This window comes from Phacochoerus africanus, chromosome 2 (genome assembly GCF_016906955.1).
Source record: "Phacochoerus africanus isolate WHEZ1 chromosome 2, ROS_Pafr_v1, whole genome shotgun sequence".
Lineage (NCBI taxonomy): Eukaryota > Metazoa > Chordata > Mammalia > Artiodactyla > Suidae > Phacochoerus > Phacochoerus africanus.
In genome coordinates this window covers 268072187-268085529 of record NC_062545.1, presented here as the reverse complement: position 1 = coordinate 268085529, position 13343 = coordinate 268072187, and the positions used below count along the sequence as shown (strand labels likewise).

At 44.2% G+C, this 13343-nt stretch overlaps 1 protein-coding gene across 10 annotated transcripts in view; it reads left to right on the top strand.

Annotated features, from left to right (window-relative positions):
• Window positions 1-13343, top strand: part of DENND1A (DENN domain containing 1A) — a 518366-nt gene that overhangs the window by 328732 nt on the left and 176291 nt on the right. For all 10 annotated transcript variants that reach the window (XM_047768359.1, XM_047768362.1, XM_047768357.1 and 7 more), the window contains one exon: window positions 5452-5553. In XM_047768359.1, coding sequence (XP_047624315.1) covers window positions 5452-5553 — 102 coding nt within the window. The remainder of the gene's footprint in view (window positions 1-5451; window positions 5554-13343) is intronic.

Here is a 13343-nt window from a genome sequence, read left to right as displayed (position 1 = left end):
GATGCCTGTATTAATAACTCTAGGTTGACGCGTTATTCTGGTTGTGGGAGTAAACCATAAGCAGGCATGGGGAAGGGCAAACTGGGTTGAGGATAACCAGACTCCACTCAAGTCCCAGGAACCACTGAGGGAGAAGGGACAGTACAGGCAAGAGAGCCTCTGTTCGTCGAATGCCTATTGTAGATGGCCTGGGAATTGTGCTCACTCCTCTACGTGCATTTGCTTCTCTGATCCCCACAACAGCTCTGAGGTGATCGTGATCCCCATTTTACAGATGAAAACCGGGAGGTTATAGAGGTTGAGTGAGTCGCCCAAGGCAACCCACGTGGTCAGGGACAATTTAGAGGGAAAGTTTCTTTCAGAGCCTGTATTTGCTCAGCCAGCCCTGACCACCTCCCATTCTGTGATTTTTTTTTTCCTTTCCCTGTCCTGAAAGGTAGAGGTCAGCCTAAGTCTGTCTGTGACAAAGCATAAAGAGAAAGGCATTTTTGATTAACAACATTTATGGGAAGATGCCATTTTTGTGTGTTTCTCTGTGCAAGAAATGCCATTTGGAAAGCCAGTGTGCATGTCAGTATCTCTCTTTTTTTTTTTTTTTTTCCCCCCTTCATTCTGAGAAAAAGCCTATAGAGTCTGGTGGGGGGAGGGTTTGCAGCTGGCAGGAGCTTTGGCATATGTTGTAACTAAAAAGAGAGGGAATGTGTTGGTGGGACAGGCTACCGGAGAGCTGTCTCGGTGTGCCGCGGTACTAGTAAGTGTTTTAATTGGGTAGGGTTTTTGGAGGACTATTTTGACATCTGCTCGTGTCTTTGCTGATTTTTCTTCACTTAGAGTAGGAAACACAAGCTGTGGATAAAATGACTTTAAAATAATTGGAAGTAAAGATATCTCTCTCAAAGTCAAATTTGAGAGGGACACTCTTTAAGAAGTAGAAAGGAAATTCCACTTCTAGGAATCCATCCTAAAGCACAAGGTTTTATGCCTACAGATTTCACAACAATATTGTTTATAATAATTTCTTAAAAACTGGAAATAGCCAACAAAAGGGGCTTGATTGGGTTTCTTTCTATGAAGTGGAACGTTTTGTAGCAATTAGCAATGATCTTTACAAAGCTTTTAATGAAGTGAAACATTGCTTATATTGTAATAAATGAGAAAACCAGAAAGAAACATTAAAAATTGTTTCAACTGTGTTTTAAAAAGTAGGGATCAGGGTGGAAGGGTCTGGAAGGAAATACATCAAAACGTTGTCTTCAAATGGAGGCACTAGAGTTACCACAATTTTCTTTGAATTTTTCTCTTTCCTATTTGTTTGTTTATTTATTGATTTTGACTTCCATAATTGTTGTGATACGGAAGGCACATGTCCTTTCCTGTAGGGAAAGCCAGCCCTGAGAGTGCCGGAAGAGCTGCGTGCCCTGCGCAGGCAGATTCCTGTTCTGAAGCCTGAGCAGTTGGTTTGGGGACGTGTTCAGAAAGAGTCAGAAAGACTGGGTTCAGAAGTCAGCTCCGCCAGTCCCTCACTGTGTGATCTGGGGCAGTTTCTTTGACCTTTGAGCCTCCTTACCATGGAGCTGGTGAGGTCTCCCACATGGCGTGATCAGGGTTAAATGCAGGCACCCAGTAACGGCCAGGCTTCCTTCTCCATCAGCACCGCCCACCCCATCCTCCAGCCTGAAGGGTTTCGTGGGGTTTGTTTGGTTTTTTTCCTTTCTTCGTTCCTCTTGTTTCCTTGAGCCTTTCAGGGCTAGGGCACCATCCGGCCAAGCTGGCCTCTGATTCTTTCCTTGGGAACATGAGCTTCAGGAAGGCCCTTGAGTCCACGCCAGCTCCTTTGGAAGAGGCCTTGCCACCAGGCATTGTCCTATGAGGGGAAACTGTGCCGACCCAGCTCCTCCTGGAGCCTGGTACGCGGGCATTTTGGTTACTAAGGGGACCCTGGCCTGAAAGTCAGAAGAAAGAGCCAGGTTTTTTCCTCTTCTTCAGCCTGCTGCCATTGTTCAAAAAGTAAACACTCCACACAGCTTAACCGGCAAGTCCTCCAGCCAGGAGTGGGAAGAAATCAAAAGCCCATTCCAGCCCAGCCGTGGAGAGCCCACAAGGGCTGGTCTGTGCTGCTGGGGACCCACTGGGAAAGCAGAAACAACTCCCGATTCTGATCCAGAATCAACAGCCCTGTCACTGGGCCTTTCAGCCTGCCCCCATCTGTTTGGGACTCTTTGGAGCTCTTTGAAGGTCAAATGAGGCCAAATCAGCAATTCTGGGGGGTGGGGGGGTGGGGGGCTACGGAGGCCCTCAGCTCAGTCCTCAAGGCCTGGAGTCACTGGCAGAGTTCTGGAAAGTTCTGGAGCCCCTTGTGGCCCCTTCTCTAATTCCAAGTCCAGTGACAGTGTCTCAGCCTTTGAAGTGAGAGCCAAACAGCTACCAAGAGGGGCCAGAGGATTGTTGCCCGTAGGCCATTGCCACTGCAGTTTCCAGACTGGCCCTGGCTGGAAGGTGTATATTATAAAAGCAATAATCATAGCCACTGTGAGGCCTACTGTGTGCCCAGCACAGGGCATACCATCTCTAATCTGCACAGCAGCCCGGGGGGGAAGAAGCTTAAGGAGGGCAGTCACAGTTTTCCTGATTGTACAGTTGAAGATGCCAGTTAGTAGCCCCGTAACCTTAGATAAGCCACTTCACCTCTCTGAGCCTCAGTTTCTCATCTCTGAAATGGAAGTGGTGATCCCACACCTCCAGCTACTGTTGTTAAGGAAAGCATCTCTGTGAAGGTGCTTTGTGAGCTTTGAAGTGTGATATAAGTGAAAAAGGTTATCATTGAGACTGTGCGTAACCTTCTGCTCACACACTGCTTGGTATTTACCCTGTTGGATTGCAAAGTGAGGCAGCTAAGGAGCTCTGGACAGTTCACCTTGAGTCTTAATGTTCTCATCTGTAAAATGAGTTTGTGCCTTGTAAAATACTAGTTATCAGTGCTACTTACTGATAGTTATTTGCTGGTAGCTTTTTCACCCTGTGAATAAATCAGTCCGTTCATAAGAGTTTTGAGGTTTGGAAGGAAGAATAAACTTCTGAGTATGCAGTCCTGTCCCTCCCATGCAGCTCTCAGCCCATAGGAAGCATTTAGTAAGTGGTTAAGGGTTGGTTGATAGGTTCGTGGACTAGCCCCTGGAGACGTCCACAGCAGAAGAAATTTGAGGGTCCTGGTCTTTCTTGTTAAATGAAAGGGTTCCAGGATTCTGCCCTTTAGGAGTGTGACTTCAACCCTAGGAGGCATCTAACCAGCATGGCTCCACTCTCATGCCTGGAAGAATCTCAGGACGTTTACTTAGGGAACAGCCTCTGTCCTAGAGGCTGAGATTTGAGACGACAAACATCAGCCAGTACTAAGGAACACTTATCAAGTGCCAATCATTTTGTTGTGTGCTGGATTTTATGCACCAAACCGATGAGCCTCTGAGGGAACCCACACCACAGCAGGGGAGGCAGGCAAAGGGGTGCTGGGGCCCAGGCTCACAAGGGTGGCGGAGGTCCGTTTCACTGGGGGTGTCTAACGACACAAAGGTTGATGGTGTGTTACAAGAACATGGGCTGAGGAGGCAGCCGTACTGTGTTACCTCTGTCCCTTACCTCACCTTTCTGAACCTTATTTTCCTCAGGTTACCTAAAATGAAGGTGGTAATGTACACTTCACAGGGTCTGATAAAGATTCAGTGAGATTTGGTAGGTAAAGCCTAGAGCAAGCACTCATAGGCATCTGCTCCATTCTATTTGTTGTCCCGTTCCAGGGTATGAGCAAACTTAGCAGGCGTCAGGGTGTCCAGCTACTTCGCTAGCCTGGACGGTGCTCGTGGATAAATTAGGATAAGGCATCTCCTCCCTCCCTCTACCACCACCCAGCCCTGCCTTCAGCTGTTGCCACTCAGCAGGCACATGGGTTGGCAGATTTCAGCCCCACCTTGGCTGGCGGACATGCTTGGGCAGTGCACGCCTGCACAGTCATGTCCCGTGGCTCAGAGTGTGGCTAATGATGAAACTGATCCCCTCTATGTGGGGGGACCATATATATCCCATCTTACGCTTGCTGCCCTGGGTTAATAAGCTCTCCTTCACATCCACGAGTATCCCATTTTGGCTAAAAAAAAAAAAATACAGGGTTTTCTGCTTAACCAGGATAAAATGAAATAAAGTTCTTCAAAATTTTATAGATCTGAAGTTCTAGACTCTAAAGAATGAGCTTCGATATATGATAGGTTAAGAGGATTGAATGAGATTAGAAATGGTTGGTAGGTGGGAGGAAAATAGAGATGGATTCCAGCAGTGGGCAAACGGTGTAATTAAAGACTCAGTTTATGGAGTTCCCGTCGTGGCTCAGTGGTTAACAAACACGACTAGCATCTGTGAGGATGCCAGTTCAATCCCTGGCCTCGCTCAGTGGGTTAAGGATCCAGTGTTGCCATGAACTGTGGTGTAGGTTGCAGACACGGCTAGGATCCAGCGTTGCTGTGGCTCTGGCGTAGGCTGGCAGCTACAGCTCTGATTTAACCCCTAGCCTGGGAACCTCCATATGCCATAGGTGCATCCCTAAAAAGACAAAAAGACAAAAAAACAAAACAAAACACACACACACAAAACTCAGTTTCCACTCAGTCCTGTACTTCACAGACTATCAAGAGTTGTGCCTGGATGGTGGGCTTTTCTTTTCTCCATCATGTTCCTTCATCCTCTCACCAAACATGAATGCTGAGTAGGCACCAGCCTCTCTTACCCTTTCTATTACTGTGCCAGTGGAATCATGGGCTATGGCCAGAGCCTCAGAGCCATAGTTCACTAGCTGGATTTCTATGGCACATAAAACCAAATTGAAGGTGTGACCTTTTCACTTAATGTTTAAGAGAAATGTTAATATGTTAGCACTGGGCTATACAACATCTTCCATGCCAAAGAATGACAGGATTCGAAAGAGATGGGCCAGTAGCCTTCGGTAAATGAGAGGGGATGGGTTGAATATGGGTATCCCAAGAGCCTAGCTGTAAATCAGAGTTTCTGGAACCAGACATTTAGACTTCAGCTTCTTCTCCTTCTTCTTCTTCTTCTCTTTTAATTCGAAAATATAGGGAAAAAAAAAAACAATGTCATGGTAGAAAGATCTCTCTGCCTGGCTCTGTGACCTGGGGCATGTTATCTTAGTCTCTGAAACCCTTTCCACTCCTGGGACTTGGAGATGACCATTCAAGCTCACAGTTTTTGTGACAGTTAAAGAATCTCACACATGTGAACTACCTGGCATTGGGCCTGCCTCAGAACACACCTTTGTCAAATGTCACTCTTCTTCCTTACTCCCCTTTCCCAGAGAAGGTCAGGGAACTATTTGTGTCTTCATGGTGCTTTAATGATTTTCTCTTCTGGGTTTTTTTGTTTGTTTGTTTGTTTGTTTTTTCCTTGCAGAAAGTCAGAAACATGGCCCTGGATGATGTCGTGATCCTGAATGTGGACACCAACACCCTGGAAACCCCCTTTGATGACCTCCAGAGCCTCCCAAATGATGTGGTAGGTAATGAGCTCTTGAGCGCTGACTCCTGGGAGCTTGTGCAGTGGATGTGAGCACAACTTAGGCGAGAAGGGACGGGGACAGCGGTGGTGTTCCTGTGGCCTAAGAACTGCAGTTGGTTTATCTTTCCTCTGGAACCTTAGTCTCAGCGAAGGAAGCTGGGAGATGGTCCACTGTTTTAGTCGTGTTTTGCTCTCAACTCTCATCTGAAGTGATCCCAGTCCAGGGTCTAGACAGCTCCTCTTTCTCTGGAACCTGGGGGTCTTGCCATCCCCATTGCCGTTGCCATGTCCAGAGAGCAGGACAGCCTCCCTGGGCTAACCCCACCGAAAGTGGGTGGAAGGGCTTCACTGTGGGCAATTTTTTTTTCCTGTGCCATTATCAAACCCAGCCGTTTCCCATGTAACAGGGTATCTGCTGAGTGCTCTGAATGTGGCTCCAAGGGCCCTAAATCTTTCTTACTTAACTCAGGTCTAGACAGAGATGGGCCTTTTCAGTTAGTGAAAAACAACTGGCTGCTGCCTTTGCCACACTAACTCTGACCACACACCTGCCACTCAGAACTGCCTCGTGGGCGGCCATCGTTCACACAAGTTGGGGGGGGGGGGGTTCCCTGGGAAGTCCGGGTTTCGTGTTTCTGGTTTGGCCTCCATGACTTGCTTGCTAGAAGACCTGTAAAGTCACACTGGCTTCTGGGCTGCAAGGAGTGATGTTCCTGGCCAGGTGTGCTGATGTGGGTCTGGGTTTGAGTCTCTAGGGTTGTGTGATTGCAGGTGGGCACTGCCACTGCATTACTGCCAGGAGTCCTGGTGGCCCTTTGGGATTAGCTCGCTGGAAGAGATTGTTATTCGCTGATGAATGGCTTGCAACAGGGTCTCAGACCTCTTCTCTTAACTCACTGGGTGGGAGCCTTTGGTCATTTGTGTTCTGTAAGGGTGTCATTTGTACCATATCTAAACAATGGCTGCCATTCACTGACTTCTACATGCTAAATGCTCGTCATTGACCTCCCACTTACTCTTCATAGCACTCTGAGGGAAGTGTTTTTCTTATTCTCACTTTACCCACAGAGCTAAGAAGAGGGGGAGGCAAAAAGTGAATCCAACTCTGTCACTCCACAGAGCGCCCTGGCCCCATGGAATAGGTGGGGGAGGAGAGAACTTTAGGGAGCACTTGTGTTGCTGGCGGGGGCAGAGCTGTGATCGGAGCAGAGTCTGCATGACACCCAGTCTGTGCTGCCTCCACTCCACGTACACCACCCCCCTCTGAGGCAGAGAGAAATGACAGCGTAGGAGAAATAAAAGTGCCAGACACTGTGAGGTTTGCTGCCGATCGTGTCAGGACAAGGGGATGTGGTTGATGTCTTAGGGCTTCTTGGCCATAATTTGAGTTTTTTTGTCCAAAGAATCTGAGGTTTCTATCCCAGTTCCTTTTCAGTGGAAAAGTTCTCCCTTTAAATCTGGGATAGCTTTAGGTATGGCCCTTGCAAGTGCTGAGTAAATGTGGCAAGTGAGCCGGGGGTATTTTAGGTGAAGGAAGGGCCAGGGTCTCGGGCAGTCCAGGATGCGTGGTGAATGGCACAGACCCTGGACTGACCATCCCTTGTGCAGTGAGTGCTCTGACCTGGAGATGAGGCAGATCTAGTCTTTTCCTTCAAAGAGCATATTCCAGTAGGGGAAACAGACATGCAAATTACATAAATGGCGGGTAGAGCACAACGGGGGCCACAAAGAAAATAGGGATCAGGCACAGAAGGGTCCAGAGCGAGGGTAATGGAGGTTCCTGAAGAGGGCACATTCCAAAGTGCCTTGTCAGTGGTCAGTGAGGTAGCTTCAGGGAATCAGAGCAACTTGAGCAAGTTATTGTCCCTCCCTGAGCTTCCTCTTCCCATCCTTAAAAAGGGAGTATTAGGCCTGTTGTTAGGATGTTTGTGGCAAGTCCATGAGGTGGTGGTATTCATCAGATGCTTGGCACTGTGCACATGTTTTCAGTGTTGCATAGTGATACCTGCCTTGTTTTTAATACAATTCTTATCAAAAATTACAGCCAGAGTTAAAGGACAGTTGGTTCCCTCCACATCCTAATAGTTCTCAGCTTTCACAAAAAGGCCCTCCTGTTTGCAACCTGGTTTGTGGCAGGGTTGAGAATGTTCCAGAGCAGTGGTGTGCAGAACGGGGCTCTAGACCCATCAAAGATTCCAAGATAGTAGTGGAGAGGGAATGTGGTACTTACTGTGTTTCAGTAGAAGTCATAGATTCTGATTCATAGATTTGAGTCTTCTAAGTTAGAAAGTCGGGTTTTTTATTTTTAAAGCTCTGACATATATTTCTAGCGAGTGTAGATGGTCACCTGCCACACTTGTACCTCACTCTCTGAGCAGCCAGCAGACAAAGTCTGGCCATCCGCAGGCAAAGCCAGAGAGGTGCACTGGGGCTCTGCCTTGATGCTGGGGCTGTGGCAGCAGAGCCAAAAGCGGTTGGGGCTGCAGCACAGGGTGCTGATGATGTTCCTACCGTGAGCGAGGAGGGGCTTGCCTTCACTGGGGCTGTCAGCCATCCAGCCCTGGAGAGGGCCAACCTCATCCCACACTCCTTTGTGTCCCCAGCATGTGGTACAGGGCCAGGCTTCAGCATGTCCACAGTTGACCTCACAATTTTCCCTTTGCCAAATCTGCTTGTTTGCTGTGTCTGACAGATTCTGCCTTTTTTTTTTTAGGGCCATACCCACAGCATATGGAAGTTCCCAGGCTGGGGTTGAATCAGAGCTACAGCTGCCAGCCTACCCCACAGCCATAGCAACTCAGGATCCAAGCCGTGTCTGCAGCCTACACCACAGCTCATGGCAACACCAGATCCTTAACCCATTGAGCGAGGCTGGGGATCGAAACCTTGTCCTCATGGATACTAGTCAGGTGTATTACCATCGAGCCACAAGCAGGAACTCCAGATACTGCTGCTTAAACACTTCTCAAATCCTCTTGTCCATCCCTCCTAAACACCACCTAATCCCAGCTCTCATTTCTCCCCTGCACTGTTAGCAGCAACCTCTGAACTGGTTTTTTTTAGACTCCAGCCCTTCTAATTCATGTATCAGAGGCCCTTTCTAAAATAAAGATTCCATCCTACTGAAAATCATTTCACCAATGAACATAATTTAAAAAACGAAAAACAACAAGTCCTTCCTTAACTTCCCAGTGCCTGAAGATTTAGAGGTAAGATTTTTTTTTGGCTGTGGAATCCAACAGACCTGTGTTTAAATCTTGGCTTCTGTACTTAACTAATCACGTGCTCTTGGTCAAAATTATGTAAGCTCTCCTCATGGTGAGTTGTGTAGTTTCCTCATAGTGGTTGTGAGAATTAAGTATAATGAGTATAATATGAATAAAACAATTATCCTGTGAGCGCCCTAGGTGGTGGTAACAGTGATGAATTATAGATGTGAATGATGGTTAGCAGGGCATGCAGGGCCCTCTTCGATGAGAGCATCCTTCCATTTCCCCCCATAACTTTAGCTCTTTCCTCTCCCTGCTCCAAACTCTATATCATAGGAATTAGTAGTGCTCCCAAGCTTACATGTTGTTTCATAACTTTACGCTTTGCATACAGAGTTTCTTCTATCCCAAATGTCCTATCCCATCTGTCAATCTCTACTCATTTTTTAAGACTTAGGCTAAACGAAAGGCTGTAAAAACTTTCCCTGACCTCTCCAAGTAGATTTGACCATACCTTTGTCTTTGTCCTCACAAACCCTTATGTTGCTTATAAAATTATACTCTACTATCCAGCAGCATACTATATTACACATTCCTAGCTTTCCCTTTTAATCGTGAGTTCTTTGAGGGCAGGAATCAAGTTTTATTCATCTTTGTTTCTGAGGGATGTAGCAGCCACTGAATAGATAGATGGAAGGATGGAAGGGACATATGGATTGGGTTATTTTGGTAGATGAAATCTTGCAAAACATGGCATCCATGCTGGAAATTTTATTAAAAGAGGCCTTTGTTCTGCTTCTAGTCATGATGGAATAATTGGAACTGAGTTTCTCCTCCCTCCATTTACAAATAAAACTCTGGGCAAATATGAAAACAACTGTTTTCACATATTGGACAACCGGCAGTGCAGGAATATAATCCCTGAGAGAAAGGAAGCAATTGTGATGAGGCCTGTGATCACCCTGGCTTCCTGCCTTGAGGCATTTTTCTGGATTCTGATGCCAGAGGGGACTCCCCAGCAAAGCACAACAGTCTTGCTGAGTCAAGGGGTTAGAGATCTAAGTTTGAGGGAGAGGTGATTTAAATTTGTGGGTCAGAGTACCAGTTAAGAGGGAGTTACTTAGCAAAAATCTGAAATCTTGACTAATCTGCTATAGACTGACCTGCCCATGTGCAGGGGGAGCTCACATAGCCAGCGTAAGAAGAGCTTGCTGATCACTCAGACAATCTTTAGAGACCCCTGGAGGCCATGCCAAGGCGTGGTACTATGAATTTTTTCAGAGTAAAGGTGATTTTAGCCCTGCCCTCATACAGTTTAAAACCAAGCCTTGAGGAGCAGAAGAGAGAGGCTTCAGAGGTGCTAGTAATGTGTTGGCTTTTTATCTGAGTGCCAGGTACGTGGGCAAGAATTTATCAAGCTGTACACAATGATATGTGTGCTTTTATATATGCATGTTAAACTTCAGCAAATAGTTTTTTTAAAAAAACATTTTTTTAAGCCTTATCAGAATCAACCTGATATATGGGAAAATTAACCTCCTGAGAAAATAAATTTCAACTCTTTTAAGACAACAAAATCCAGCACTCAACTATATTAACATTCACAGAATCTAGCATCCTATCAAAAAAATACTAGTCATGCTGAGAATCAGGAAAAAAATGTACCAAGAGAAAAATTAATTAATAGAAATAAACTCAAAAATGGCATATATGATAAAATTAGCAGACAAGAACCTTAAGATATTATAAAAGTTGAAGTGTGCCCATGAATTTAAAGGGAGACTTGAATTAAATCAGGAAAGAAATGGAAGCCATAAAAAGAATGAAAGGGAGTATCTAGAGGTTAAAGATATAATACCCAGAATGAAATTTTCACTAATAGGACTAAAAGGATATTAGATACTACAGCATAAATGCTCAGTGAACATAAAGACATAGCAAAAAAAAAAATCTATCCAATATGAAGCATAGAAAGAAAAAATTGGAAAAGATTAACAGAACCTCAAGGACCCATAGCAAAACATCAAGAGGACTAACATACATGTAATCAGAGTTCTAGAAGGAGAGGAGGACAGAAAGAAAGAGAAAAATATTTAATTTTAGCCAGGTTTTTTTTTTCGATTTTGATGAAAATGATAAGCATAATAGACCCAAACAAAACCACACAAAGGTGCATCATGATAATTAGTTAAAAAACAAGTGATACAAAGTTTAAAATAAGCTAAAGGAAAAAGACACATTGTATAAAAGAAAGAAACAATGGCAGAAGACTTCCTGTAAGAAAGATCAGGAGAAAGAAAAATGGAGCTGGAAGAATCATGCTCCCTGACTTCAGACTAAACTATAAAGCTATAGTCATCAAAACCACATGGTACTGGGACAAAGACAGAAATATAGATCAGTGGAACAGGATAGAAAGCCCAGAATTAAACCCACGCACCTACAGTCAACTAATCTATGACAAAGGAGGCAAGAATATACAATGGAGAAAAGACACCCCCTTCAATAAATGGTGCTGGGAAAACTGGACAGTCACGTGTAAAAGAATGAAATTAGAACACTTCCTAACACCATACAAAAAAATAGACTCAAAGTGGATTAAAGACCTAAACATAAGACCAGATCCTCTTAGAGGAAAACATAAACCAAATGCTCTCTGACATAAACCACAGCAATATCTTCTCAGATCTACTTCTTAGAGTAATGACAATAAAAGCAAAAATAAACAAATGGGACATAATTAAACCTAAAATTTTCTGTACAGCAAAGGAAACCCTAAACAAAATGAAAAGACAACAACTCATAGAAAATATTTGCAAATGAAGGGACAAGGGATTAATCTTCCAAGTTTATAAACACCTCTTGCAGCTCAATACCAAAAAACAACTCCACCAAAAAATGGGCAGAAGATCTGAACAGACAATTCTCCAAAGAAGACATACAGATGGCAAAAAAATACACAAAAAGATGTTCAACATCACTAATTTTTATTTATTTTTTTATTTTATTTTATTTTTTTGTCTTTTTTTTTTTTTTTTTTTTTTTTTGCCATTTCTTGGGCCGCTCCTGCGGTATATGGAGGTTCCCAGGCTAGGGGCCGAATCGGAGCTGTAGCTGCCAGCCTACGCCAGAGCCACAGCAATGCGGGATCCGAGCCGCGTCTGCAACCTACACCACAGCTCACAGCAACGCCAGATCCTTAACCCACTGAGCAAGGCCAGGGATCGAACCCGCAACCTCATGGTTCCTAGTCGGATTCGTTAACCACTGCGCCACGACGGGAACTCCAACATTACTAATTTTTAGAGAAATGCAAATCAAAACCACTATGAGGTACCACCTTATACTGGCCAGAATGGCCATCATCAAAAAGTCTACAAACAATAAATGCTGGAGAGGGTGTGGAGAAAAGAGAACCCTAGTACACTGTTGGTGGGAATGTAAATCAGTGCAAACACTGTGGAAAACAGTATGGACATTCCTCAGAAAACTAAAAATAGAATTACCATTTGATCCAGCAATCCCACTCCTGGGCATCTATCCAGAGAAAACCATGACTTGAAAAGACACGTGTACTCCAGTGTTCATTGCAGTGCTATTTACAATAGCCAAGACATGGAAACAACCTAAATGTCTATCAACAGAGGAGTGGATAAAGAAGATGTGGTACATAAGCACAATGGAATATTACTCAGCCATTAAAAGGAATGAAAGAATGGCATTTGCAGCAGCATAGAATGACCTAGAGATTATCATGCTAAGTGAAGTTAGTCAAATAGTGAGACACCAACATCATATACTGTCACTTACATGTGGAATCTAAAAAAGGGACACAGTGAACGTCTTTGCAGAACAGATACTGACTCACAGACTTGAAAAACTTATGGTTTCCAAATGAGACAGGTTGGCGGGTCGGGGGATGCACTGGGGGTTTGGGATGGAAATGCTATAAAACTGGGTTGTGACGATCATTGTACTACTATAAATGTAATAAAATTCATGGAGTAATTTTTAAAAAAGATCATGAACCAGAAGACAATGGAATGACATTTTTAAAGTAATGAAAGAAAATTTTTGTCAACCTTGAAATCTGTATCCAGTGGAAAAAAAATCCTTAAAAATAAAGACAAAATTAAAACTACTTCAGACAAAAAGTGAGAGAAATCATTGTCAGCAGACCTGCATAATAAGAAATGTTAAAGGAGTTTCTTCAGATGAGAGGAAAATGGTACCACAAAGAAACTTGGACAATAAGAGAGTGAAAAGTGCCAGGAGTAAGCAAATACATGGGTAACTATAAAAGATTTTCTCATTTTAACTGCTGTAAAAGATAATTGAGTATTTAAATGATATCAATGTATTATGTGCGATACACAGAAGTAAATGCATGACAGCAGTAGCACAAAGGACAGGTGGAGGATGAAAGTGTACTATTTTAAGGTTCTTAAATTATATGTAAACTGGTACAATATTATTTGAAAGCAGACTATTAAGTTAAAACTCTATATTGTAAACCTTAGAGGAGCCGCTAAGAAAAGAAAGTAAGACAATGATATATTGCTAATAAGCCAATATGAA